Raw genomic sequence first — 26,257 nt, forward strand, 5'->3', positions numbered from 1 at the left:
CTGTTTTGAAATAAATTTGACAACTTCTAAGAAGTACCTTGGAAGACAAATTAATGAAACTAACTCTGGAGGAAATATAAAATTTGAATAGCACCTATTAAAGAAAGTATATTCCTAGCTTAAAAACTCACCTATATGACAACAGCAGGCTCATAAACATTTTAACTGATAAATTATATCAAACAATTAAAGCAGAAAAAAGAAGGAACACTTCTCCCCTCATTTTAGGAACTCAACATTGTGCTAATCCTAAAACTGGATAAAGATAATAGAAGAAAAAAGTATGAACATAGATAGAAATTTGTGTAACAAAACAAACTATTAGAAGTCAGATCTGCCCGGATGTAGAAAGTGATTTTGTTATAGGGATGGCAGTGTTGGTTCAGCATCAGAAGATCCACCCCTAAAAGTCATCATTTAAACAGAGGAAAGGAAAAAGCCATATGATCCTGTCACTAGTTGGAGAAAAAGTATTGGACTAAATTCTACAGCTGTTCATGGTAAAAGCTATCGGGAGACTAGAAGTACAACAGAAACTTCTCAACAGATTAAAGACATGTACTCCATACTTCCAGCGAGAATGCCTTATATAAATGGAGAAGATACAATGCTTTCTCCTTAAGGTGGGGAACAAGGGCAGATATGCTTACTCTTTATCTGTCCATTAAACTTTGAAACCTAGTCCCCACCAAAATAGTCTGACAATAAAATGACACAACTAGGATAGGATTGGCATGGCAGAAGCAAAATCTTTATATGTAGATGAAATGATCATCTACAGAGAAAATACTAAGAAATCTCTAGGAGCCCCTAGAACTTGTACTTGAATTTAGCAGGATTAGAAAACACAAGGTATATATAAAAATTCAGGTCTGTGTGTACTTGCTATAAACGAAGAATTGGATATTGAAATTTAAAAGTTATGTAGGAGAACAAAGGACCTAGAAAAGCCAAAAACAAAAACAAAAACAGTGTTGGAAGACGTTTAGTACCTAATTTTAAGACTTCTTCTAAAGCTACAGTAATCAAGGCAGTGTTGGTGTAAGGAAAGACATATAGATCATTTGAATAAAACAGAGAATCTAGAAATTGAACCACACATATATGGTCCACTGAGTTTTGAAAGATCATTTAACATTAGCATTTTATAGAATATAAACTCAATTCAAGAACTGAGGAAAAGATAAGTGTTTTCAGCAAATGGCACTAGAACACCTGGTATCTGTATATAAAAAATTAACCTCAACCCTTTATTTCCATACATAAAAATAACTTGAAGGGATCTATGAACCTAAATATGAAAGCCTAAAAGTATAAAACTTTAAGAAGGAATTATAAGGGAAAATGTTTATGAATTTAGGGTAGGCAAGAACTACCTAGGATACAAAAAACCTGATGTATAAAAGAAAAAAATTGATAAATGAGATTCCATCAAAATTTAGAACTTTAAATGACATCATTAAAACGAAAAGTAGCCCTTAAACAGACCATATTTAACTACATATAACCTATGACCAGAATATATAAAGAACTCTTACAGCTCATTAATAGACAACCCAATAAAAAGTAGTCATAAGAAGATGATAAATAGCCAGTACAGCACAAGGAAAGGTGTGCAACTCTAGAATCAGAAAAATATTAATCAGTACAATAACAAGATTGAATTATGCACTCATTAGGGAGATGAAGTTAAAAGTTTTAAAAGCCTTGTCATGACTTTTTCTTTTTGTTGGATTCTCCCCCTTTGCGTTTAATTTGTCACACTCAATGGATTCATTCTGCTGGGCTTCCTGGAATTGTGATCCTCATTGTCTTTTCCTAGAATATTGTCTAAAATTTTTTGGAGTGCTGGTTTGGTATTCATGAAGTTCCTGAGGTGCTCTTTATCATGAAAGTATCTTATTTCTCCATCAATTTTGAAAAATAGTTTTGCAGGGTACATCAATCTGGTTTGGAGGCTGTTTTCCTTTAGGGCTTGAAATACATCACTCCAAGCTCTTCTTGCCTTGAGAGTTTGCACTGAGAAGTCTGCTGTGATTCTGATGGGCTTTCCTTTGTATGTGATTTGTTTCTTTTCTCTCACTGCTTGTAGAATTTTGTTCTTCTGTTGGATTTCTGGAATCCTAACTATTATATGCCTATATGTAGATTTTTTTTTTTTTTGATTAAGGCTAGCTGGAGTCCTATATGCCTCACTTATATGTATGTCAAGTACTTTTCCCCTGCTTGGGAAGTTTTCTGTCATCACTTCTGTGAACAGTTTTTTTTATGTTATCTGCACTCTCTCCTGTTTCTTTATTGACTCCAATCAGTCTTATGTTATTCTTTGCATCGTTTAGTAGCTGCTGGATTGATTTCTTGTGTTCCCTTACAATTTTAAAGCAATTTTTCTTTTCCTCCTCACTAATTGCAATCTTATCTTCTATATGTGAAATTCTATTCTCACATTGGTTCATTCTGCTGTGCAGACTTTCGATGGAGTTTTTAGTCTCCTGGAAATCTATTTTTGAGAATGACCCATGTGCAGCTGAGAAGAATGTGTATTCTGATTTTGTGGGGTGGAAGACTCCGTAAACATCTGTTAAGTTCATTTGTTCAAGAGTTCGATTGAGTTCTAGTGTTTCATTACTTATTCTTTGTCTAGTTGATCTATCTATTTGTGACAGTGGGGTGTTGAGGTCCCCCACTACAATTGTATTAGTGCATATATGACTTTTCATGTCTGTTAGTATTTGTTTTATAGTTGGGCACACTAATGTTTGGTGCATGGATATTTATGATTGTCGTCTCTTCCTCTTGGATTGTTCCCTTTACAGGGATGTAGTGTCCTTCTTCGTCTCTCTTAATCAGTGTTGGTTTGAAATCTACTTGATCTGCAAAGAGGATAGCTACTCCTGCTTTTTTTCGGGTTCCTGTCGCATGCAGTATTCTTTTCCACCCTTTAACTTTCAGTCTGTGAGTTTCCTTTTGAATGAAGTGTGTTTCTTGTATGCAGCATATTGTTGGATTTTGCTTCTTGACCCATTCTGCCAGTCTATTTCTTTTGGTTGGTGAATTGAGACCATTGACATTGATGGTTATAACTGAAACGTATTGACTTGTCATTGCCATGACTTTTTCTTTTTGTTGGGTTCTCCCCCTTTACATTTAATTTCTTGTCATGCCAGATGGGTTCATTCTGCTTTTCTTCCTGGGGTTGTGATCCTCAATGTCTGTTCCTAGGATATTGTGTAAAATTCTTTGGAGTGCTGGTTTGTTATTCACGAAGTTCCTAAGGTGCTCTTTGTCATGAAAGTATCTTATTTCTCCATCCATTTTGAAAGATAGTTTTGCAGGGTATATCAGTCTGGGTTGGAGGCTGTTTTCTTTTAGGGCTTGGAATATGTCACTCCAAGCTCTTCTTGCCTTGATGGTTTGTGTTGAGAAGTCTGCTGTGATTCTGATGGGCTTTCCTTTGTATGTAATTTGTTTCTTTTCTCTAACTGCTTGTAGAACTTTGTTCTTCTGTTGAGTTTCTGGAATCTTAGCAATTATATGCCTATGTGTAGATTTTTTTTCATCAAGGCTATTTGGAGTCCTATATGCCTCACTTATCTGTATGTCAAGTTCTTTTCCCCTGCTTGGGAAGTTTTCTGCCATCACTTCTGTGAACAGTTTTTTTATATTATCTGCACTCTCTCCTGTTTCTTCATTGACTCAATCAGTCTTATGTTATTCTTCTTTGCATCGTCTAGCGGCTGCTGGATTGATTTCTTGTGTTCCCTTACAATTTTAAAGCAATTTTTCTTTTCCTCCTCACTAATTGCAATCTTATCTTGTATATCTGAAATTCTCTCCTCACATTGGCTCATTCTGCTGTGCGGACTTTCACTGGAGTTTTTCATGTCCTGGAAATCTATTTGCATCTGTTTTATGGATTCCATTTGTTTCCTATGTTGGGATTCCATCATGTTCCTCAGCTCTTCTCTAGATTTATTAATCATGTCTTGCACTAGGGGCACAATTTCTCCTGTTATCTGAGAAATTATTTCTGATTTCATTTTTTCCAGATCCCCTTTTGTTGCCAGTTCAGTGGGTCCAGGTGTTTGAGTATCAGAGTGTTCCATCTCATTTCCCTTTGGGGTTGGTGTAGGTGATCTGGAAGTCTGGTTTTGAGACTTATTTACGTGTTTTCTCATTTTGACTGGGGTGGGGGCTGTTAGCGCCTGCACGGATTATCTCCTCTGAGCTGGTAGAGGTGGGACAGGGGCTGGGAGCAGCAGTAGAGATGGTGGCCTGAAAGCCTTTTCCTGTGGGCTGGGAGCAGCGGGAGGGATGGAGGCCGGGAAGCCCCTTCCTCTGGTTCAGGAGCAGTGGGATGGCGGCTCAGCAGCCCCTACCTCTGGGCTGGGAGCGGTGGTAGGGATGGTGGCCCGGAAGCCCCTACCTCTGGGCCACAAGCAGCCGGACAGAAGGTGGCCCAAAAGCCCTATCCTCTGTGCCGGGAGCAGCGGGAGGGATGGTGGCTGGGAAGCCCCTTCCTCTGGACCTGGAGCAGTGGGACAGCGGCTCAGAAGCTCCTACCTTTGGGCCAGGAGCAGCAGGACTCAGTACCGTGGTCTGGCTGGTGTCCTCTGCGTCTTTGTAGTGTGGAACCAGGTGGCTGTACAGAGGAGTGGGGGTGGGGGTCCAGTGGATTGTTGCAGGGGTGCGGGCTGATTCTGCGTGTTCCGCGCAACTTGGGACCTCGGTACTGCCTATTCAATTTTAATTAATTTTACTTTAAGTAGCCACACTAGGTGTGGTAGTGCCTGCCTGCTGAGGCAGGAGGATCGCTGTGAGTTCAAGGCCAGGCTGAGCTACACAGTGACACCCTGTCTCATCCCCCTGCACCCCGCCCCCCCATTAAATAGCCACATTTGGCTTGTCAATGCTGAGTTACACATTGCAAACATAAAAGAACCATGTTATAGGAGGAAGAACTGAGGTGGTAACATTTACATTTTTGCTCAGAATCCAATGCAGAGTTAGGATATGTTTAAGTGGTCTATGATTTCTTAGTAAAAGAGTCTTTTGAGCATAGTTTCCTTTTCAGATTTTTTAAAACATGGGTTTGTATTTATGTTCTCTTGATATGTGAGCTGTCTCCTTACAGTTAACATTAAGATTTTCTGAAAATATAAACTTTATTTGATCCTCCAGCTAAAGATACTTTTTCCTCACATTTGTTTGCTCCACCCTCTGAATAGGAAAATGCCGCCTCACGCTGGGTTTGGCTTCCTGCTGGGGTAGCTGGCCCCTGCTATGTTCTGCAAAGCAAGCTACATAGTTGGCTGGAGTCTTTAGCTGGCACAAATTTTGAGAGGAGGAGGAGGAGGAGAATGGAGCTTGTTCCTTTTAGAACAGCTGGTACCAAGAATTCTTACAGAGAAACAAATTGAGCAGACCAATCTGAAGGGCTAAGTGATTGCATGTAGAAACTTCTGTACTAAGCACATTAATTGAAACTCATAGTGTATGTTTTTAGGGACAACATTGCAGTTTGAAGTTTTGTGCTCTCACCAAGGGAAGGAGTATAAGGGTGGGCTAAGTTAGGGCTTTATATTGTTTAAGATATACAAAATTTGGGCAAGTATTGTCAAAGGAATTTGGGGAATCGCTTACTTGAACATTTTGAAGAATTAGATAAGTAGCCATCTGTCAGGAACTTTTAAAGCACAATCCCAAACTGAAAAGCCAGGGGGTTCTGGTCAGGTATCCTCACATATACCTGTAAAAGAAGGATTTTTTGCAGTTTGATCTTTGTAGTTCTTGATTTATTGTGGTCTGCCAGGGCAATCTAAGATGAGAAGGAAGACAAAAAGCCCATCTTTTTCTGAAAATTGATAGTCTGTACCATTGTAGGGTATGCTGGACTCTGTGCGTCTTTTGTAGGGAGACTTTGTATTACTTGAGATCAGCTAACTGATCAAGCTATCTCATAGCTTGGTTTTGGGCAAGCTCTATCACAGAAAGAAAGGTAAAAAGTGTCCTCCCTGTCCCAGTACTACGTGCTGTTGTTTCTTAGGTTGTTGTTCTTGAGATCTCGTCAATCTTTAAGGTGTTTTCAAGGCTTCTATTAAAGGAACACCAGAATTTTCAAGCCAGTGCAGGTATATTATTAACAACTAAAATCATTAACAGATTGGGATATTTGTAATTGGGATTATGATGGAAAACCTAGGGTACCTGATTGTCATATTAGACGGCAGAATCTTCCATATTTACGGCTGTCTCCATGCTTATTGTCTGCTGAGTTGAATCCTTAAATGTGTCCCATCACAATATAAGCAAGCCACGTGGTGTGCGGGCTCCAGAGGCAGGATGTCTGGATTTGAATCCCAGCGCCGCCGTCCACTAGCTGTGTGACCTAGGGCAAGTCACTTAGCTTTCGATGCCTTAGTTTCCTCATCTGTAAAATGGAAGAAATTAAAATATCTGTTACAAGGATTACGTTTATAGTCTTCGGTACAGGACCTGGCATGTATGAGGAGTTCAGTAAATGTTACTATTGTTATTATTAGTTTTTTTTGGTACCGGGGATTGAACTCGGGTCCTTGCACTTGCGAGGCAGGCGGCAGAACCACTGAGCTAAATCCCTGGCCCTACTATTGTTATTTTTATTATTTCTACTCTAAATATTTTTTGGTGTGTAGCTAGAGCTCAGCTACACAAGAGTTGCTATATTTATTGTCTGGTTGAATGAATTCTTTGTCTTTCTGAGTTTTGTAATTTTAGAATCAGTTAACAGATTTTTAAATATAATTCAGTATTAGTTCACTTTTCTTAATTTCAGCTTGTTACTTTGAAATTTTCTTCTGTTTCAGTATTTTTTTGCAGTACATAGTAGGTGCTGAAAACCTATTTTATGAATTAAAAAATTCTATAATATTTAGGAATATGTTCAAATTGGATTCTAATACTAGAGAAGAGTTGATTGGATTGAGGCAGTACAAAATCCAGCTGAGTACCCTGAAATTTCCACTATATCCTGTGAAGGAAGCAAGTTCTCTAGGATGAAGTTTTATGTCCTCGGTGTAAGCAAAAAGGTGTCGGTTGAAGCTTTCATGGTAGTTAGTGTCGTAAGTGGAAACCCAAGGTGTGCATGACCAAAGCTGTGTGCAGGTACTGTTACAGAGGTATACCCTTTGTGGAGAAACCAGAATTATGGGGATATCGATACTGCCCCTGAGAGTTTTTGAGACTTCAGTGGGAATTTTTTTTTTTTTTGGGCACCGGGGATCGAACTTGGGTCCTTGCACTTGCAGGGCGGGCGGCAGAACCGCTGAGCTAAATCCCTGGCCTTCAATAGGATTAAAGAATAAAACTGTGGGGCTGGGGATTTAGCTCAGTGGTTTCGACGCCTGCTATGCAAGGGCAAGGACCCGAGTTCGATCCCTGGTACCAAAAAAAAAAAAAAAAAAAGAATAAAACTGTGTGTGCAGTTGCTATTCTTGAAAGGCTTGATATCCTTTCTGGGTGATATAACTGTTTTCTCAGAGAAACTAAGTAATTGTGAAGTCTTTTGTTTTTTTGTCAGTTCAAGAATTTGCTCTCTTCTAATTAATTCATGGAAATAAATTATTGTTGTTATTTGTAGGTATTGATGTCAAGAAAGGCAGAGGTCGCTATATTGACACCTGTATGGTCATCTTTGCCCCCCGTTACCTCTTAGACAATAAATCATCTCACAAGCTCGCATTCGCACAAAGGGAATTTGCCAGGGGACAGGTAAGGAGTTTGCTTTTAAAGAGTAATGTATTTAAAAGCACAGTAAATTATAATGTCATGGCTTCTCTCCCACGAAGGCTGTTAAGTGAGAAAGTTGAACAGGTCCTGGGAGAGTAAGACTCAGAGTAGGTACGCAGTAAACATTTGCATATTACTGAGTAAAATACATAATTGAACTGCCTTGCTTACTAAAGCCAATGGTCCTGTGTTTTAGGGAGCAGCCAATCCTGAAGGTTACATTTCTACCCTTCCTGGCTCCAGCGTGGTGTTCCACTGGCCTCGCAATGACTATGATCAGCTATTGTGTGTCAGATTGATGGATGTTCCCAATTGCATTTGGTCTGGAGGCTTTGAAGTCAACAAGAATAATTCCTTCCATATCAATATGAGGTAAGCTTGAGGCTCTAAATATAGACAGAAAGGAGCCATGTTTGAGGTGCAGTAATATAAACAGCAAACCCTCAGTGCTCTTGCAAAGATTGCTGGCTCACATGAAGTTCTGAGTGAGTGTTTTGATGGAAAAAGTGAAAGAGGCTCTTGGCAGTTTTAACCATTGTGCGAAATGCTGTGGTCTGAGAGGCTGAGTCCAAGGGGTAACACTGAGCTTATATAACAATTGGCTGCGGTTCTGAAAATTCTTTCTATATTTAGGTGGTGACACTGATTATAGAGGTCTTTGTCTAGTCTTACACATTGTTATGCTCTTCTCTCATTCAGCGCTGTTCCAGTAAATCTGGCCTCCTAAGACCAACCCAGTGACCCTCAGGCCTTCCTTAAAAAAATCAACCAAAATATAGCCTCAACTAGTCCAGGGTGACATCATCTTTTTTTCTGCTTTTATCAAATGCTTTTTCGGGGTGGTGGGGGGTACCAGGGATCGAACTCAGGACCTTGTGCTTATGAGGCAAGCACAGTGCTATCAAATGCTTTTTATTTCGTGGTACTGCTGAAATTGAACTCAGGGCCTTTGAACAGAGCTAATCTCTAGTCTTTTTTAAAATTTGGGAACAAGGTCTTGTTAAGTTGCCCTTAAACATTTGTTTTTGTTTTGAGATAGGAGGGTCTTGCTATGTTGCCCAGCTTGGCTTCAAATTCCTGGGCCCAAGTGATCTTCCTTTCTGCCTCAGCCTCCCAAGTAACTGGATCTCCTGTGCCTGGCTTTAAAAAAAAAAAAAAATATATATATATATATATATATGTGTGTGTGTGTGTGTGTGTGTGTGTGTGTGTATAAATATTTATAATATATGATTTGTATGTTATTATATATAATTGCATTCAAACACAGACAAGATAAAACTTACCATCTTAACCATTTTTAAGCATATGGTTCGCTTTTCAGTATCACATTGTTCACATCTTTTCTTTTTGCAAAACTGATACTGTATACTCATTAAACAATAGGTCCCCATTCCTTTTGTCTCTGGCACCTCGAAACCACTACTCTACTTCATGTCTGGAAATCTGACTACTTTAATTACCTTGTGTAAATAGAATCATATAGCATTGGTCTTTCCTGATTGGCTTATTTCACTTAGCATCCCATCCTCATGGTTCATCCATGCAGAAGCATGTGCCAGGATTTCCTTCTTTTTTAAGGCTGAATAATATGCCATTGTATGTCTGTACCACATTTTGTTCATCTACCAATGGACATTTTGTTGCTTTTACCTTTGGTTATTGTGATTAATGCTGAGAAGAATATGTGTATACAAGCACATGTTCAAAATTGCTTTCAGTTCTTTTGGATATAGACCTAGAATTAGAATTGTTGCATTATATGATCATTCTAATTTTAGTTTTTTGAGGAATTATCATGCTGTTTTTTCATAGTGATTGTAGCATTTTACTTTTTTATCAGCAGTGCACCAGGGTCCCAGTTTGTCCATAGCCTCACCAACCTTTGTTGTTTTTTTATTTTCTGTGTTTTTGATAGTGGCCACCTAAAACCAAGGATATTTTCCTAAATAAATACAATTCTGTTATTACATACTGAAGATATTTAACATTGATATGATGTTTCCTAATAGTCTTCATAGACTGACTGAATGATTAAAATGGCCTTAGAGCAACTCTTTTCTCCAATATGGGATCAGACTAGGATCACGTATCTTATCTGGCTGATGTGTGCTCTCTCTCATCTACTTTAATCTACAGTGGCCCCATTTTCCCCTTTTTGTCTTTATTGACATTGACGTTTTTGAAGACTCTAGTGGTTTCTTGTAGGATGTCCTATGTCCACATGTTGTACATGTGGACAATAGTTTCCTCTGTAGATTTGGGTCAAGCCTTTTTGGTAAGAGTACTGCCTATAGGATGCTGTGTGTTTTCTATTGCATCACATCACGAGGCCTCCAGCACGTAGGCCCCATTGTCACTGGGTTGAGGTGGTGTCTACCAGGGCTCTTTATTGTAAAGTTATTTTTCATATTTTGTAAAGAAGAGTAATCCACTGGGGGAATCACTTAAGACTGAATATCCTGGTTCCCAAAAACCTTTCCCTGGATGTTTGATAGTTCTTACCTAAATCAGTTATTACATTGGTGGTGGCAAAATGGTGATCTAATTTTCTCTTTTCTTCATTTGTTAACTGATACTCTGTAAAGATGCATTCATTTTCCATTCCCTCTAGGGGTAGTCTACATACAAATGTGTATACCCACACATGCACACATATATTACGTGCATACTCTTCTTTACAGAAAAATATTAGTTACTAAATCTTTTTTTTTTTTTTTTTTTGTACCAGGGATTGAACTTGGGTCCTTGTGCTTGCGCAGCAGGCGGTGAAACCACTGAGCTAAATCACCCGCTCATAGTTAATAAATCTTGAAGAGATGAGAGAATTAGAAAAAGTCACCATTTTCCAACTGTGCTGTCAGTTTCTGCATTTTCAGTATGATGAAATACCCAGAGTGGGATATAGGCTCAGTGGTGCTGGATAATACCTGCACAGTGTTGCGATTATGAGCAGTGTAGGAAGAAAGAAGCTGCTATTCTTCTCCTCCTTTTAACGAAGCCTCTTGTTTCTTTGTTCTGCAGGGATACTCTGGGGAAATGCTTCTTCCTGCGAGTGGAAATTACTCTCCGAGGAGCTACATATAGGATCTCTTTTAGTGACACAGATCAGTTACCCCCTCCTTTCCGAATTGACAACTTTTCTAAGGTACCAGGTGGAGTCGAGAGCCAGTTGTGCTGCTTCATTTGTGGGGTGGTGGGGTGTTTGCTGCCTGTAAGATAATGGAGCAGTATGGTCTGAAGAAGGGACACAGATAGGCTCTCTATCGCACCACAACCCTAGAAATCCTTAGCACTAGAAGCTGGTTTCCGCAGTTATTTTAACGAGTGTGTTTGCTTGATGTGCTGCCTCATGTTAGTCATTCCATATAGGCAGAGAAAGGCATCAAACTGCCCAATGTCAATGGGAATGGGCAGTTGTGTTGCTTAGCTACAGTGAACATTTGTATAACTCGTCCAAGTAAAGCCAAAATGGAAATCATTAGAATATGTGAATAACAGGTATGTCTTACAGTATGTGAGTTTCTAAAGCCAAATTCCAAAATTCTTCACTTCTGTATTCAGAGTATAATCACAGGTGGCTGGGATAGAAAAGATGCATTGGATGAGTAGAATTGCTCCCCCTTGGTATTTTGGCAAAGCTCCTTAAAGCTCTCTATCCAGAAGGCTATCATCCATGTCCTTCATTAGTGGGCTTTTTGGACTTTGTGGGAGGATTTGGAAAGATCTGAGGAGGTGAGGTGATTTCCCTTGCTGGTGATTATTCCCATGTAGGATTCATTTGGGAAGGAGCTGGAGCTTACGCCTCAGAAGCCCCGGCTCACTTTCCAGTCCAACCACTCCCAGTGAAAGTCTTTTTGTCCTCTGGCCTTACTCCTCTAGGTCCCTGTTGTCTTCACTCAGCATGGCGTGGCTGAACCCAGGCTCCGAACTGAAGTGAAGCCCATGATGTCACTGGATTATGCCTGGGACGAGCCCACCCTGCCGCCATTCATCACCCTAACTGTTAAAGGGGCGGGCTCCTCGGAGATCAACTGCAACATGAACGATTTCCAGGATAACCGACAGCTTTATTATGAAAATTTCATTTACATTGCTGCTACATATACATTCTCTGGGTAATTCTGGAAGAAATTACTATTTTTATAAAATAACAAAAGATTCTATATTAACTGACTTTAAATTTTAAGCAGTTTCTGTGGAGAACAAAGTATGCAGATTTCATTCTTTAACAAATGCTAGGCTCAGAATCTAACTTAGGAGGTCCTTTAGCCTAAATCTTTGTCTTTTGACTAGCTTAAAGTTACCCAAAGAGGCAAGAATCTTTTCTTTTTAACGACCTCCCCCATTAATCCATCCCAATATTTCATTATTTAACTTCTTTTTTTTTTGGTGCCAGGGATTGAACTCGGGTCCTTGCGCTTGTGAGGCAGGCAGCGGCACCACTGAGCTAAATCCCCAGCCCCTCATTATTTAATTTCTGCTATTAGATTTTATTAAATATTTAATTTCTGCTATTAGATGTTATTCTTACATGTTAAATCCTTCTTGTGTGAAGGTAATATTTTTTATTTCTTAAACTTTCGTTCTCTTTTATTAGTTTGTTTTGGCGCTATCCTCATGAAGCTGACTGATCTTCCTCATAAAGCTGACTGATCTTCCTCATAGTTGTTCATCATGATCCTAACTCCCCTCTCCATTGAGAACACTGCTTTAAACAGAAGCATAAGTCTTTGTCTTAGTATTTACCTAAAGCCCAGTATAAGCAGCGTAACTTCACAGTAATTCCAATTGCTTTGATTATAATCTTCACAGCTGTTAGAATAGTTACATTTAGAAAACTCAGGTGAAGAATATTGAGCCTATTCTAACTCTGCTGTTAGATTAGCACATGAGAAATTTTTAACCCTGGGCTTTCAAAGAATGGCCGTTCTACCAACTTGCAGTTGCAGCTATTTGTGTGCTGAAGTTACAGGGCCACCTTTAAAATTTATCTGTGAAGAAATGGGAAATAGCTGAATCTTTAACATTATAAATATAAATCACTGGATGAACAAGACATCGAAAGTCATGTTCCTTTCTAAAATGTTCTGAATAATTTTGTGTCTGAATGAGGTTCTTGTTTGTCCTTTTGGCCCACAGAATAATCTCCTCAGCTTTGCCTTACCTTCTTATCTGCCTGGAGTTTGGATTTCACTAGCAGTTGGTTGAAGTTGCAGAGACAGTCCTTCTTTGCCTTGTCTGTTTCAGTTCCCTTTGGTAATGATGTTGCTGGGTGTTTATCTTGTTATAAGTGAGCCAGTAATGTTTGCTTACTTATCGTTTGTCTGTCTGTTAACAGTGTCATGTGCTTAAGGTTGCACATGCCTGAAAAACCAGTCCTAAACCTGGTCGCTAGCCATATTTGACCCCGTTCTGTCAATGCTAGCAATTGCTATGCTGTTTAACTGAAGGGTCCTAATGGAAGATGATGAGTTCAGAGGGGTAAGTGACGTGGAGCAGGTCAAAGAGAAGCTCCTGGGATCTTGGTATGCAGAATCTAACAGCAAAATTTGAATACTCTTGATGCCCTAATAGTCGAACAATCTTTTAGAGTAGTTTTGTTTAAATTGAGGAGAAATTTACATAACATAAAATAAACTTTTAATATGAACAGTTCAATGGCATTTAATACATTTTTGATAACCATCTCCACCTAGTTCCAAACATTTTTATCACTCCCAAAAGAAATCCCAAATTAATCAGTTACTCCACATTTCCCCCTCCTCCCAGAGCTTGGCAACCACTAATCTTATTTCTGTATTGTGCATTTACCTATTCTGGATATTTCGTGTAAATAAAATCATATTTTATTTACATGAAAATATGTCATATTATTTCGGGTCTGGCTTCTTTCACTTAGCATAGTTTTTGTGGTTTAGCTACATCATAGCATGCACTAGTACTTCATTCTTTTTATAAAAAGTATTTAATACTTTTATGGCCACGTACTACTCTGTTGTATTTATATAGTGCTGTCTGTTTACCTCTTCATCTGTTGGTGTATATATGACTTGTTTTCCTTTTGGTTATTGTGAGTAGTACTTTTTGAACATGCCAGTACATATAAATGGATATCTACTTTCAGTTCCCTCATGTTATACCCAGGACTAGAATTGCTGGATTCTATGGCAATTCTGTGTTTAAGGTTTTGAGGAATTGGTGACTTTTCCACAGTGACTGAACCATTGGGCAGTCCCGCCACTCCATAGCCTCACCAGCACCAGTACCTTATTTGTTACTTTTTATTTTACCCATTCTACTTGGTGTGAAGTGATTGGCTAATTGTGGGTATGATTTGTATTTCGTTTCTTTTTGATTAATATGTATTATTGTACATTTCTTAATAATAATGTTACACATCTTTTCATGGGCATATTAACCATTTGTGTATCTTCTTTGGAGAAATGTCAAATCAGATTCTTTGCTTATCTTTTTTTGGGTGCCGAGGATCTAACTTGGGTCCTTGCACTTGCACAGCAGGCGGCGAAACCACTGAGCTAAATCCCTGGCCCTCTTTGCTTATCTTAAAATTGACTTATTTGCCTTTTATTGTTGAATTGTAAGAGTTCTTTATATATTTTGATACCAGTCCCTTATCAAATATATGATTTGCAAGTGTTTCTCCCATTCTGTGAGTTGTCTTTTTTCTTTTTGATGGTATCCTTTGTTTTCTGAGACAGAGTCTCACTGGGTAGTTGAGGCTGGCCTTGGTCTCACTGTGTAGCCCAGGCTGGTTGATGGTATCCTTTGAGGAAGTAAAGTTTTTCAGTTTGGTAACATCTATTCTTTTCTTTTTGATACTTATGGTTTTGATGTCATGAAGACTAAATTTTTAACTCTGAATTTATTAATGTCTTTTGTGATAGTAGCTAAATAATGTAAATAAATCTACCCAAACACTATAAAGTGTAGCGAGGCTGAAACATTCCCTAAAGCTCAGGATTTTAAAGCCCCAGGGAAACAGGATAGGATTGAGCTGGGGGAAGGTGGTTCTTCACCCTTGGATTTCATTGCATCCTGAAGGACTTATGATTTCTCGCCATCTTGGAGATGCAGCGATCCTGATCTGCCTGGCAGGGTAGAGCTAATTGTTGGTCCTTTGGGATGTCTGCCTGGGGTTTTGTTTTTAATCTCCTACCCCGTAGATATATGGCCATCCTTTTATGTCTGAATTTTAGGCATAAAATTATCAGGAGAAGGGAGAGTCAGCATATGTCTGCTTAGAAGGAGTATTTGAACCATGCAGGAAAAAAATACGGTCCTAATCTTTCTACTTCTCTCAAGTCAGACTTTTTCTTCTGTACTTTTAGAAACATTCTTCTTGAATAGAGATTTCATGATTTGCTTAGACCACTTGAACACATGTGTGGTATGCATGTATTATATACACTCATTTATCCTAGTTTGCAGGAGGGAACTGGAAGGCCTGTGACCTCTCACAAGGCTGTTACCCGTGCAGAGCTTGTCTTGGATGTCTCACCAAAGACGCAGCGCGTCATTTTAAAGAAAAAGGTAAGAGTTTGGAAACTGGAATTTCAAATAAAGGATTTGTAGCATGGAAGGGTGCTTAGGGTCACCTAGTTTAGATTTGTGTTGACAAAAGAGAAATGAAGACTTGGGTTAATTGTGTTGCTTGAGGCATGGACAGGGATTCCTGAAGGCTGCACTTCAGTGTGCTGCGCTGAGTGCTGGGAGGCCCGTGCTCTAATTCTAGTCCCCTTTTACCCTTCCTGCTTCCTGCTTGCCTGCCTGCCTGCCTGCTTCCTTTCCCCTTTCCACTTTCCTTTCCTTCTCTCCCTCCCTCTCGCTCCTCCCCCTCCCTCTCTCTTTCTGCCTGGCTGTCTTCCTTCCTTCCTTTCTTCCTTCCTTCCTTCCTTCCTTCCTTCCTTCCTTCCTTCCTTCCTTCCTTCCTTCCTTCCTTCCTTCATCTCGCTATGTAGTTCAAGCTGGCCTTGATCTCACTATCCAGCCCAGGCTGGATTCGAACTTGTGGTGAGGGCCTTCTTATTGTCCATGTCCTTTTGGAGGACTTCATCCTCGAATTTGTAATTTGTGGTTTTCATTACTTTATTTTTCTGTTGTACTACTTCCCCAATCTTTCCCTTAAACCAAATTTTTTTTAAAAAGTCACACTGACAAATTTCCCCTTTTTAATGCTTGCTGCTAAATCAGCATAAAAACAGACAGAAATGTCACTTTGACATTCTTTTCAAGTGAGTTTAGGGAAATGTTTCACCAGTGGGCCTAGACTTTGAGAGAAAGGCTGTAATATTTAGCCAGAAGTACTAGAAACAATGGAAAGACTGGTGATAAATTGCTGAAATTGAAGGATGACAGGATTTGGGGGACACAGAGCTGCCGAAGCTGCTTTCAGGGGAGGGGGAACCACAGGTGTAATCACACATCTCTTGTGAGTACTTGTACACGTGTGGTGTGTGTGGATTTTGAAACACATTGACCTGTGTGATGTCTTCTAAGGATTGTGTGTAATTTATATCACATCATTCAAGATGAGCTCTGATAGAGAATGCCTGTTTAGAGTGGTGACTATGTAGCTTGTTCTTGATTTGTTTCGCTTTGAAGATGTGAGGCTCTGGCAGGTTTTTAATTGGCAGGAGCCAGCACAACCCTTTGCCCCCCGACACACAGCCCCTGTGGACTGTGTCTTCCTTAGTCCCATCTGCAGGTTTTGGGACTAGATTGTTAGGGAAGAAAGGAGAGGAACTGGAAGCAGGATAGTGAATGTTGGCTTTTAAGTTGAAATTTTGGTGGTTTCCAGCTTATGATGGGCCGGTGCACAGGGACAGGCGGTAGAGGAAACTAGGAAGCTTGATCTCACCTGGGTGTCTGTCACACCTGCAGGATATGAGAGGCTCCCTATGTTGCTTCTGTACTGTACATGTTGTATTCTCTCTCTGTGAAGAGGGAGGCAGGCACGTGGAGATGAGGGATGGAGAACTATGGCCCACTGTCATCTCTGTAGACACAGGAGTCAGTAGTATCCAGTAGAAAGAGCACGGTACCTTTCTAGGTCTGCATTCTGGCACAGCAACTTTTTTGTTGTTGTTGTTTGGAGATAGGGTCTCGCCATGTAGTCCAGTATGGCCTTGAACTCACTATGTATCTCAGGCTGTGCCACCACGCCCAACTTTTAGGCACAAAAAAATAGATGATGCCAGCTGGGCCTGGTGGCTAATGCCTATAATCCTAGCTACATGGAGGATGAGGCAGGAGGATCACAAGTTCAAGGCCAGCCTGTGCCACTCAGTGAGACCCTGCCTCAAAATAAAATGAAAATGGGCTGGGGCTGTAACTCCCTAGCATACTTGAGGCCCTGGATTCCACCTCTAGCACACAGGAAGGGGGGTGGTTGGTGGTGGTCTGTGTCCCATTCCTTGCTGAGCTTCGTTTCCTGCTGACCTTCCAGGCGTATTAGGAAGACTAAGGCGATGTGCAGAGTGCTCTCTTGAGAGATGCAGCACTGACCCACAGCAGATGGTTGTAGAGGTCATGCCCCTGCCTAGTGTGCTAAGCATCCTGTCCTCACTACCCGAAGAGCTGAATTTCCCTCTGTAACAGGTCAGGAGACAGGAGCTCTAGAACATTAGGTAACTTGTCTGAGCTTACTCAGTTCATAAACTGTGCAGCTTGGGTCTCAAACCCTGGCATTCTGACTCTGACGTTCACACTCTTCACTTCGGTGGTTTCTTTTATTTTTTTTAAAAAAAGGATTTTTTAATTTTGTTTTTGCTTTGGTTTCTTTTCTTTTTTTCTTTCTTTCTTTGTTGTTTTTGGTACCGGGAATCAAACTCGGGCCCTTGCACTTGCGCAGCAGGCAGGGAAAACACTGAGCTAAATCCCCGGCCCGGCGGTTTCTTCTTTGTAGGATGCTAAATCTGTCTTTCCAGAACATGCGGAGAATGTGAATGAGGTGTCGGGCCCAGACATGTCTGCTGCATGTGCTGGGCTCCTCCCTGGTAGGAGTGAGTGATCCGATGGCTCTAGCTGCAGGAGCAGTGCCCCTGAAGCGGCTTGTGCTAGGAAGGCAGCACAGGAGAGTGGTGAAGGTCAGGCTCTGGAATTAGGCTGTGGAGACTGAGATTTGGTCCCAGCACCTCCTAGTTGTGTGGCATGGGAAGTCACTTCATCTTACTAGGCTTTGAACTCCGTGTCTATAAGTAAGCATTGTAGCAGCATATACCTTATTGGATCGTTTTCAAGGCTGAGTTATTATGTGTAAGTCCCTTGGACCAATACCTGGCACACATAAGTATTATTATTACTTCTAGTATGTAATGGATTATGTAAACTTTTATGACTGACCTGGAAGCCTAACTGCGGTTTACAGTATTCCCGAGGAGAAAATATATTTAGAATGAACATCAGTCATAAATATAGTATGATCTTTGACTACAACCAATTTAGCCTTGGAATGTAATCGACTTGTAAAAAATTGGAAACAATCACTATGATATGCTTCCTTTCTAAACACAGGAGAGAGATGGAGGACTCTGGTAAATTCTAGGTGTCTGCAAGTTACAAGGGTGGTCATTCCGCAGATGCTGAGATGTCATGTCCTCCTTAGGGATCGGGTCCTGCTCTGAGGTGCGGGCTCCTGAGGGTCACTGTCTGGAGGAGCAGTGAGCATGGCGGTAGAGCTGCAGAGGAGGTTGCCTGGCCATTTAAAAAAAAAATTTATACAAGTTAAAAATACTAGGTATATAAAAGGAATAAAACTTAAAAATTTATTTGTAATTTTGGCTGTCTGATTCAAGAGTTTAGCATATTTCTTTTTTTTTGTTTTTTTTGGTACCGGTGATCAAACTTGGGTCCTTGCGCTTGCATGGCAGGTGGTGGAACCACTGAGCTAAATCCCCGGCCCGAGTTTAGCATATTTCATCAGGGATGGAACTACAGATTGATAATGATGCATGTTTGAGGCGAGCCTTTGCAGGATGTGGAAATGTCTAAACACAGTTACCACTCAAGAGCTCACTCAGCCTGTAGAGGAAGCTCTTGCAGTGAGGAGCCAGCGTGGCTGCACAGGTGGCTCTTTCCGTCTGTGTATCTACTCAACAGGAACCGGGCAAGCGTTCTCAGCTCTGGAGGATGACAGGAACAGGAATGCTGGCCCACGAGGGCTCTGCAGTTCCTCACAACCCCAACAAGCCCTCAGCCACCCGGTCCACCGAGGGCTCTGCCATCCTAGATATTGCTGGTCTTGCTGCAGTAACTGACAACAGGTAATTTTCTAGATAATTTTTTTGTTTTTGTTTTTGAGTGAGGTTCTTGCTGTGTAGCCCAGGCTGACTTCAAACTTGTGACGATCCACCTGCCTCAGCCTCCTGAGTGCTGGGATTACAGGCATGTGCCACCACGCCCAGGTCAAGAATTTTTATATTTGTATGCTTTGTGTATGTGTGTGTAGTACTAAGGATTAAACCCCCCAAAAGGCCAGGGTTTTACTACTGAGCTACATCCCCAACTTTTTTTTTTTTTTTTAATTTTGTGACAGAGTCTCACTAAGTTGCAGAAGCTGGGCTTGAATTTGCAATCCTTCTGCCTCAGCCTCTCAAGTAACTGGGATTGCAGGCATGTGCCCCATGTCCGGCACATTTGTATTTTTATATTTGTATTTTTCTTCAATGACAGAAGCCTGTCAAATTCCCAAATATGAGTATTGGATATTTCATTTAATTTTGTAAACCAATTAGAACAGTATCTATGCAGATGTTAAGAAGTATCAAGTAATTAATACAAAGGATATTATGAAAAGTATTTCTTTTACCCAAATTTCTAGCCATCCTTTCTCCCTAGAAGTGAATTTTTTAAAAAAAGAAATCTTTCTAATAATTTGTCAAATGTTTTGAGAACAGAAATTTAAGTTAATAAGACACTATTCAAATGGATTTTAATGAATAATCTGTGAATTCATATCAGCTTGTTAAGTTTGAACAAGTTACTTTCTTTGCCTGTGCCTTAGTTTCTCCATAAAATCAGCATGCTTGTTTTCAGTTAATAACTTATTTACTGCCAGAAATAATTATAAGTTAAAACACAAAATAAAAGCATTTAGAAATAAAGCAGAAAAAAGACTTGAGATTTTAAATATACAGAGTCCACTAAAAGATGTATTACACACTTCAGGAAAAGAAAAACTTTTATAAATATTTTAATACCAAATTTATTGAGACATTATGTGATTCATACAAGTTACCTTTGGGGCCTACAGTTACCAAAGGTGCTCAGAGTGGTGGCCACGAGCTTCCAGTGGTGGCCATGAACTGCTGCTTGCGGAACCTTGGTCATTGGGATCGCTGCACACTCACTTTCAATTTCTTCTGTAAAGGCCGGCAGTGTAGTGGGTTTTCTGTGATATACAACAACCTCTAGGGTCCACCTTATGATGGCAATGCCGAGTGTTGAAAAAGTATTGCACTATTTTTCTTTTCCTGAAGTGTGTGTACAGTTTTTGTGTGGACACTGTATGTAGCAGACATCCGTTCCCACACTGTATGGGGCTGTCGCTGTGAGGGTCAGGAAACCTATTTTACTCATCTTAAGGGTTTATCACTTCTCGTCCCCTCTTGGTTGCTTCCTCTTTCCTGGTTTAGCGATTCCTAGCTGTCACACCACTGAAGCTAACTGCATGTTAGATTTCCAGGATGGAGGGGGCAGAAGGGAGAAGAGCAAACCTTGATCCTCATATTCACTCCATGCCTGAGACTACAGACCTGGAGGGCTCACTGCATTTCTCTTTGTCCAGATATGAGCCACTGATGCTAAGGAAGCCCGACCGCAGGCGAAGCACAACCCAGACGTGGAGTTTCCGAGAAGGAAAGCTGACCTGTGGCTTGCATGGGTTGGTTGTCCAGGTTGGTAACTTCTGATATCCCCAGTTGCAGCATGCAGGGATTGAGGCTTCTTTGAAGCAAGGCGTCGACTAGGTTACAGGTGATAAATTGTTAAGTGGAAGAAAAAGTTGATAAAACTCTTGAAACAAACATAGGCAAGGACTTTCTTTCCTTATTTTTTTGGTACTGGGGATCAAACTCAGGACCTCGCGCTTGCCAGGCAGGTGCTGTGCTGCTGAGCTACATCCTTGGCCCAAGGACTTTCTGAACAGAACCCCAGTTGCACAAGAAATAACACCAAGCATCAGTAAATGGGATCACAGCAAATTAAAAAGCTCCTTCACAGCAAAGGAAACAACCAACAGAGTGAAGAGACAACCTACAAAACGGGAAAAGAAATTTCCAACTACTCCTCTGAAAGAAGACCAATGTCCAGACTAAAGAAAGAACTAAAAGAAATTAGACCCCCTAGATCAGAGGTCCAGTCAGAAAATGGCAACTGAAGTGAACAGACATTTCCTAAAAGAAGTAGTATAGCCAGATGTGGTGGCACATGCCTGTAATCCCAGCACTCAGGAGGCCAAGGCAGGAGGCCAGCCTGGGCTCCGTAGTGAGATAGTGAGTTCAAGGCCAGCCTGGACTACATAATTAAACTCTGTCTCAAAAAAACGAGAAATGCTGGTGAGGTTGTGGGAGAAAAAGGAACTCCTCTACGTTGTTGGTGAGAATGTAAACTAGTACACGTTGGAAATCAGCATGGCAATTCCTCAGAAACCTAAAAATGGAAATTACATTTGACCTAGCTACACCTCTTCTGCGTATCTTCTCAGAAGAGCTAAAGCCATCATATTGTAATGATACGTGCATTCCATGTTTATAGCAGCACAGTTCACAGTAGCTAAATCAGGAAGCAGTTTATATGCTCATCAAGCAATGAATGGTTAAAGTAAATTTGATATATATACACAATGGAGTACTACTCAGCCATAAAGAAGGATAAATCTGAGTCATTTGTAGGAAAATGGATGGATCTTGACACTGTGTCTTGGACAGAGAAGGTTAAATATTGCATGGTTTCTCTAATATGAGAAAGCCAAAATGTAAATAATTTAAAGAGCAAAATAAAAAAGACCATGTTCAGCAACAGGGACGTAGACAGTGTAGGGACTGGAAGGGGATCTGGGGAAAGAGGGAGAGGTGCAAATGGAGGGGGCAGGAGGAGTGAAAATGACCATTACGTGATGTGTGTGCATATCAGTCCCCCAGGCTGCATGTCATCACTATGTATTGCAAGCACATACCAATAAAATAAAATAATATGAGAAAACTAAGACTGATGTCCTAAGGAAATATTTATTGCCAACAAGATTAAACAAAAATATTGTTACATGGAAAAAGTTAACTACCAAGCAGTACATACTCTGCTGTTCCATTTTTGTTAAAGGACTGTCAAGAAGCATATTGTTGTGCATCTTACTAGGGAAATGTTCATGAAGTTGGTGTACAGCAAAAGTGTTAAGAATGGTGGCCTTTGGGTATGGGATTTTCTTCTTGGTTTGTCTGCAATTTTTTTCTCTGATGACATAAATTGCCTACATAATTTTTGTTTATTTTTATTTTTTTTAATTTTTGGTACTGGGGATCGAACTCGGGTTCTTGCGCTTGCACAGCAGGCGGCGAAACCACTGAGCTAAATCCCCAGCCCCCTGCCTATATAATTTTTAAAAGAAGGAAAGAAAAGTATCAGCCGACATCCAACACTGAGTTAGATGGTTGGTTTTAGACCCATGATGTAATGTGTGCTAGGAGACAGTGAGCATCCGTGGCCTCGGCATGCTCTTGATTCTGTTTATTTCTGAATTCTTAGGGGCACCCAAAGAAGTGATTAATTTCCTCTGTCTTTAACTCAGCCAGTCTGTCCCGTACTGAACTCACAGGTGCTTTATAAGCAAATATGTTTTTGGAAAATTACCAAAAGTTTAGATTTTCCATCCTTTCTAGCTTTAGGCTGGGAATGGGACTCTGGATCAAGACGAGGAGACAGGGAAGTGACTAGGAGGTTTGAGCATAGAACAGAAAACACGAGTGACTTATGTGCACTTCTACTTCAACCTGGGGTTTCACCCAAAAGATGAATACTTGAACATCAGGCCCTTGATGGAGAAGGGTGAGTGTGTTTGTCCCTGGTGGAAGTCAGGCTGTCCTTCCCTGCAGGGAGACTGTAGTCCAGGGCAGTGTGCACAGCTGTGTGGAGCCTCGCACTGCTGTTCGGTGAGATTTATTTTCTTTATCTCCATTGCTCTTGAGCTTTTTTCATCAAAGGCAAGCTGCTTACTTATATGAAGCACACATCTGGAATGGATTTGTGATTTTCAATTAGCAATACAGTCAGACTTCTAGAGGCAAAGGAGGGCTTGTCATAATTGGTGGGTTCCGGGTCTGACCCTGACTTTACTTCGAGTTTATTTCCAAAGCCCATGTAATTCCAATTCTCTTGGAGCCTTTTCTTTCCCCCAAATCCCCTTCTGTTGTTTGTTGTTTCTTGAATCTATTTCATCGTTTCTCTCCTTGTGAATGACTCCGTAATAACAGTATTCAGCAGAGCAGACTGTGTTTTGGTTAGGGAAATTAGCTTGTTTCAGTCATATTATGCTGCATAAAGTAATTGAAGGCATTAAAATATTTTCTGACACTGCTTTTTCATTAGGTTGTGTATGCACTTTCTGAACTCAAAACGGCCATAAAGAGCTTCCTCTGTACTGAAATCTGTCGTAGAAACCCAGCTCAGGGTTTCCCTTTCTTTATTCAGTGTTTAAAAATCAACAAACGGTTCAAACATTCTTTGTGCTTGTCCTCTCTGGGCCTGATGTGTGTCCACAGGCCTCGTCTTGGAAATTTGCCCTTTGTATGGAGCCCAGAGCGAGAAGGAGCTTTTCTTCAAAGGCTGCATATGGGGTATCTGGGGACACACCCAGCACCATGTGCATTTTAGAACTGATACTAATTTTGGACTGTTTGAGTTGGTTTTCTAGCCATTGGCCTTTTAGGGGAGATTTTCAACTTTAGAATTTTCTTCTTATTGGAAATTTGAATGATAGTTTTATTTTGAGAATATTTCAGATATTTAAACCAATCCTAATGAGAGTACTCAGAAACAAAGCTGCCTTTGGCTACTCTTAAGAGGTTTTTTTTTTAATGGCTAGAAGTTACTACATAGAATAAAATCAAATATTCTACTCATAGAATTATTTCTTACTATAGGTCTGAATGTAACCCCCCAAATTCATGTACTGTAACTTTTCATTTTACTCACATAATCCTACTATTTTTTATCATCTGCAAAGCTGAACAAATAACAGATACTTTGCTGTATGTTGATCAAGACTCTCCAAAAGAGAATTTAAGTTTAGAAACCTGTTTTACATGTGTTAAATGATCAAAGTTGGTGCCTTTGCCTTTTAGGCCAAAGGAGGACTTTCTGGTTTGTTTGATGGAGCTGAAGTTGTTCTTGGTCCTGACACATCTATGGAGCTTTTGGGGCCAGTTCCACCTGAGCAACAATTTATTAATCAAAAAATGAGGCCTGGTTCTGGAATGTTATCCATCAGAGTCATCCCAGATGGACCAACCAGAGCACTCCAGGTGAGTAAGAGCTGACATGAATCTCATGTCCTTCCCCAGCCCTCCATGATTACTATTCATCAAATATTTATCAAATGTATTTATTCTGAGGATATGAGTTCTTAGCTATAAAACAGGAATAGATATATGCCATTGCGTTATTATGAAAATTGAAGTAGAAGTAAAATTTAAGTATAAGCAAAATATAAATAAAATCCAATGTAGGAGCCGGGAATGTAGCTCAGGCACAGCACCTGCCCGGCAAGTGCGAGGTGGAGTTCGATTCCTGGTACCAAGAAACAAACAAACAAAAATCTAATGTAAAAAGTATAAGAATTAAAGAAGATAATGCTAACAATGGATAGTCATATAGTTAATGTTATTATCATTATACTAATATTTAAGTAATTGACATAATAATGACATTAACAAAAAAATGAAGCCCCTAATCAGACAATTAAAATGTGTTATGGGAGTGGGAGTAGAAAGTATAAAGAAAGGATTAGTGTTCCTGGGTTTGGAGGTTGGGTAAGCTTCTTGTGAGAAGTAAAACTTAAGCTGAGCACTAGAAGTTAACCGAAGGGAGTTAGCCAAATAGGGAAGGATAGAGGGGCTTTGCTTTCAGGAGCGAGCACATTCATCCAGCAGTTATTTATTGAGCAGTTATAAAGTCAGGCACAGTTCTAGCTACCAAGTATGTGCCAGTGAACAAACAGACAAATTTTTCTGCCTGCTAGAGTTTACACTCTTAGAGGAAATAGTCAATGAGAAATAAACATAATAAATCAATTACGTAGTATTTGGGAAGTTGGTTAGTGAAGGTCAGCCCTGTTGGCATATAGCATGTGGTAAGAAATAAGGGTGGTAAGAAATAAGAAGCAGGAGCCAGATAATTAAAAGCTTGAGACACACACTTAAGATACAGTGGTTTTTCTAAGTCAGCAAGGATTCAGAGATTGGCGTGATCAGGATTTGTTTTAGTTAACTCACTCTGGCTGGAAGGTACAGAACTGGAGTGGGGCAGAGATGGAGATAGGCAAAGACCAGCTAGGAGCTTCTGGCACTAATGTGGATGAGAGATGATGGTGACTGAACTAGAAAAAATGGCAGGGCGGTCCTGAGTGCAAGGAGAAACATAGAAATGAGGTTCATTTCAGAGTAGCATCAGCCAGATTTAGTGATGGAATGTGGGGATGATGGAGAGGAAGAATTCAAGGATGGCCTCCAAAATTCTGACTGGGGCAATGAGAAGAACGACAATCCAGGTCACTATGAGCTGAGCACAGAGACGCCTCATGGGCAAGTGAGGAGCTGAGTTTGGGGCTTGGTGACTTAGGGTAACTCTATGAGAGCTACACAAAGATGCCCCAGAGTCATTGTAAACATGGGTCCTAAGTGCAAAGAACCGATGTGGATTTATTAGTCGTAGCATAAGGAGAAAGGATGTTGGAATGTAGTAGTGAATTCTCTGAGAGAATGTATCACAATCCACAGAACCTCTTTAAAAAGCAGTCTGCACCTTGGCAAAAGTGAATGCAGTGAGTGTGAGTTTTGCATGCTTTGACTTGAGCTGTAATTCTAGATCACCTGGAGATACTTGGCCCTTATGTGAGACTCTCCAGGTCTGCAGCTTGAGTTTGCGAGGTAGACTTAGAACCATGTTTATGTCATTATTATGTAAATCTTACCTTAGTGCTTTGGAAGCATTAACTTCTGTAAGGTTCCTGGATAAATAGGTTTTTTTTTTTGTTTGTTTGTTTGGTTGGTTTTTTTTTTTAATGGGGCTGAGGATTGGACCCAAGACCTCATGCATGCTAGGTACCTTACCACTGAGCTACATTCCAGCCACTTTTAAAATTTTATTTTTAGATAGGGTCTCACTAAGTTTCTCAGATTGACTTTGAACTTGCAATCCTCCTGCTTCAGCCGCTGAAGTAGCTGGGATTACAGTTGTGCACCAGTGTGCCCAGCTA

General features: G+C 40.3%; 1 protein-coding gene across 15 annotated transcripts in view; it reads left to right on the plus strand.

Annotated features, from left to right (window-relative positions):
• Vps13d (vacuolar protein sorting 13 homolog D) overlaps positions 1-26,257 on the plus strand; it is a 255,741-nt gene that overhangs the window by 124,397 nt on the left and 105,087 nt on the right. For all 15 annotated transcript variants that reach the window (XR_002389017.2, XM_004863532.4, XM_013065081.3 and 12 more), the window contains 8 exons: positions 7,619-7,749; positions 7,964-8,139; positions 10,792-10,915; positions 11,650-11,885; positions 15,213-15,321; positions 18,889-19,052; positions 20,576-20,684; positions 24,126-24,305. Coding sequence is in view for 14 of the 15 variants with exons in the window: in XM_004863532.4 (XP_004863589.2) it covers positions 7,619-7,749; positions 7,964-8,139; positions 10,792-10,915; positions 11,650-11,885; positions 15,213-15,321; positions 18,889-19,052; positions 20,576-20,684; positions 24,126-24,305 (1,229 nt within the window). In the remaining variant the exon portion in view is untranslated. The remainder of the gene's footprint in view (positions 1-7,618; positions 7,750-7,963; positions 8,140-10,791; positions 10,916-11,649; positions 11,886-15,212; positions 15,322-18,888; positions 19,053-20,575; positions 20,685-24,125; positions 24,306-26,257) is intronic.

Source organism: Heterocephalus glaber, unplaced genomic scaffold (genome assembly GCF_053883595.1).
Source record: "Heterocephalus glaber isolate CG9 unplaced genomic scaffold, H.glaber_assembly_v1.0 deba00001447, whole genome shotgun sequence".
Classification (NCBI taxonomy): domain Eukaryota; kingdom Metazoa; phylum Chordata; class Mammalia; order Rodentia; family Bathyergidae; genus Heterocephalus; species Heterocephalus glaber.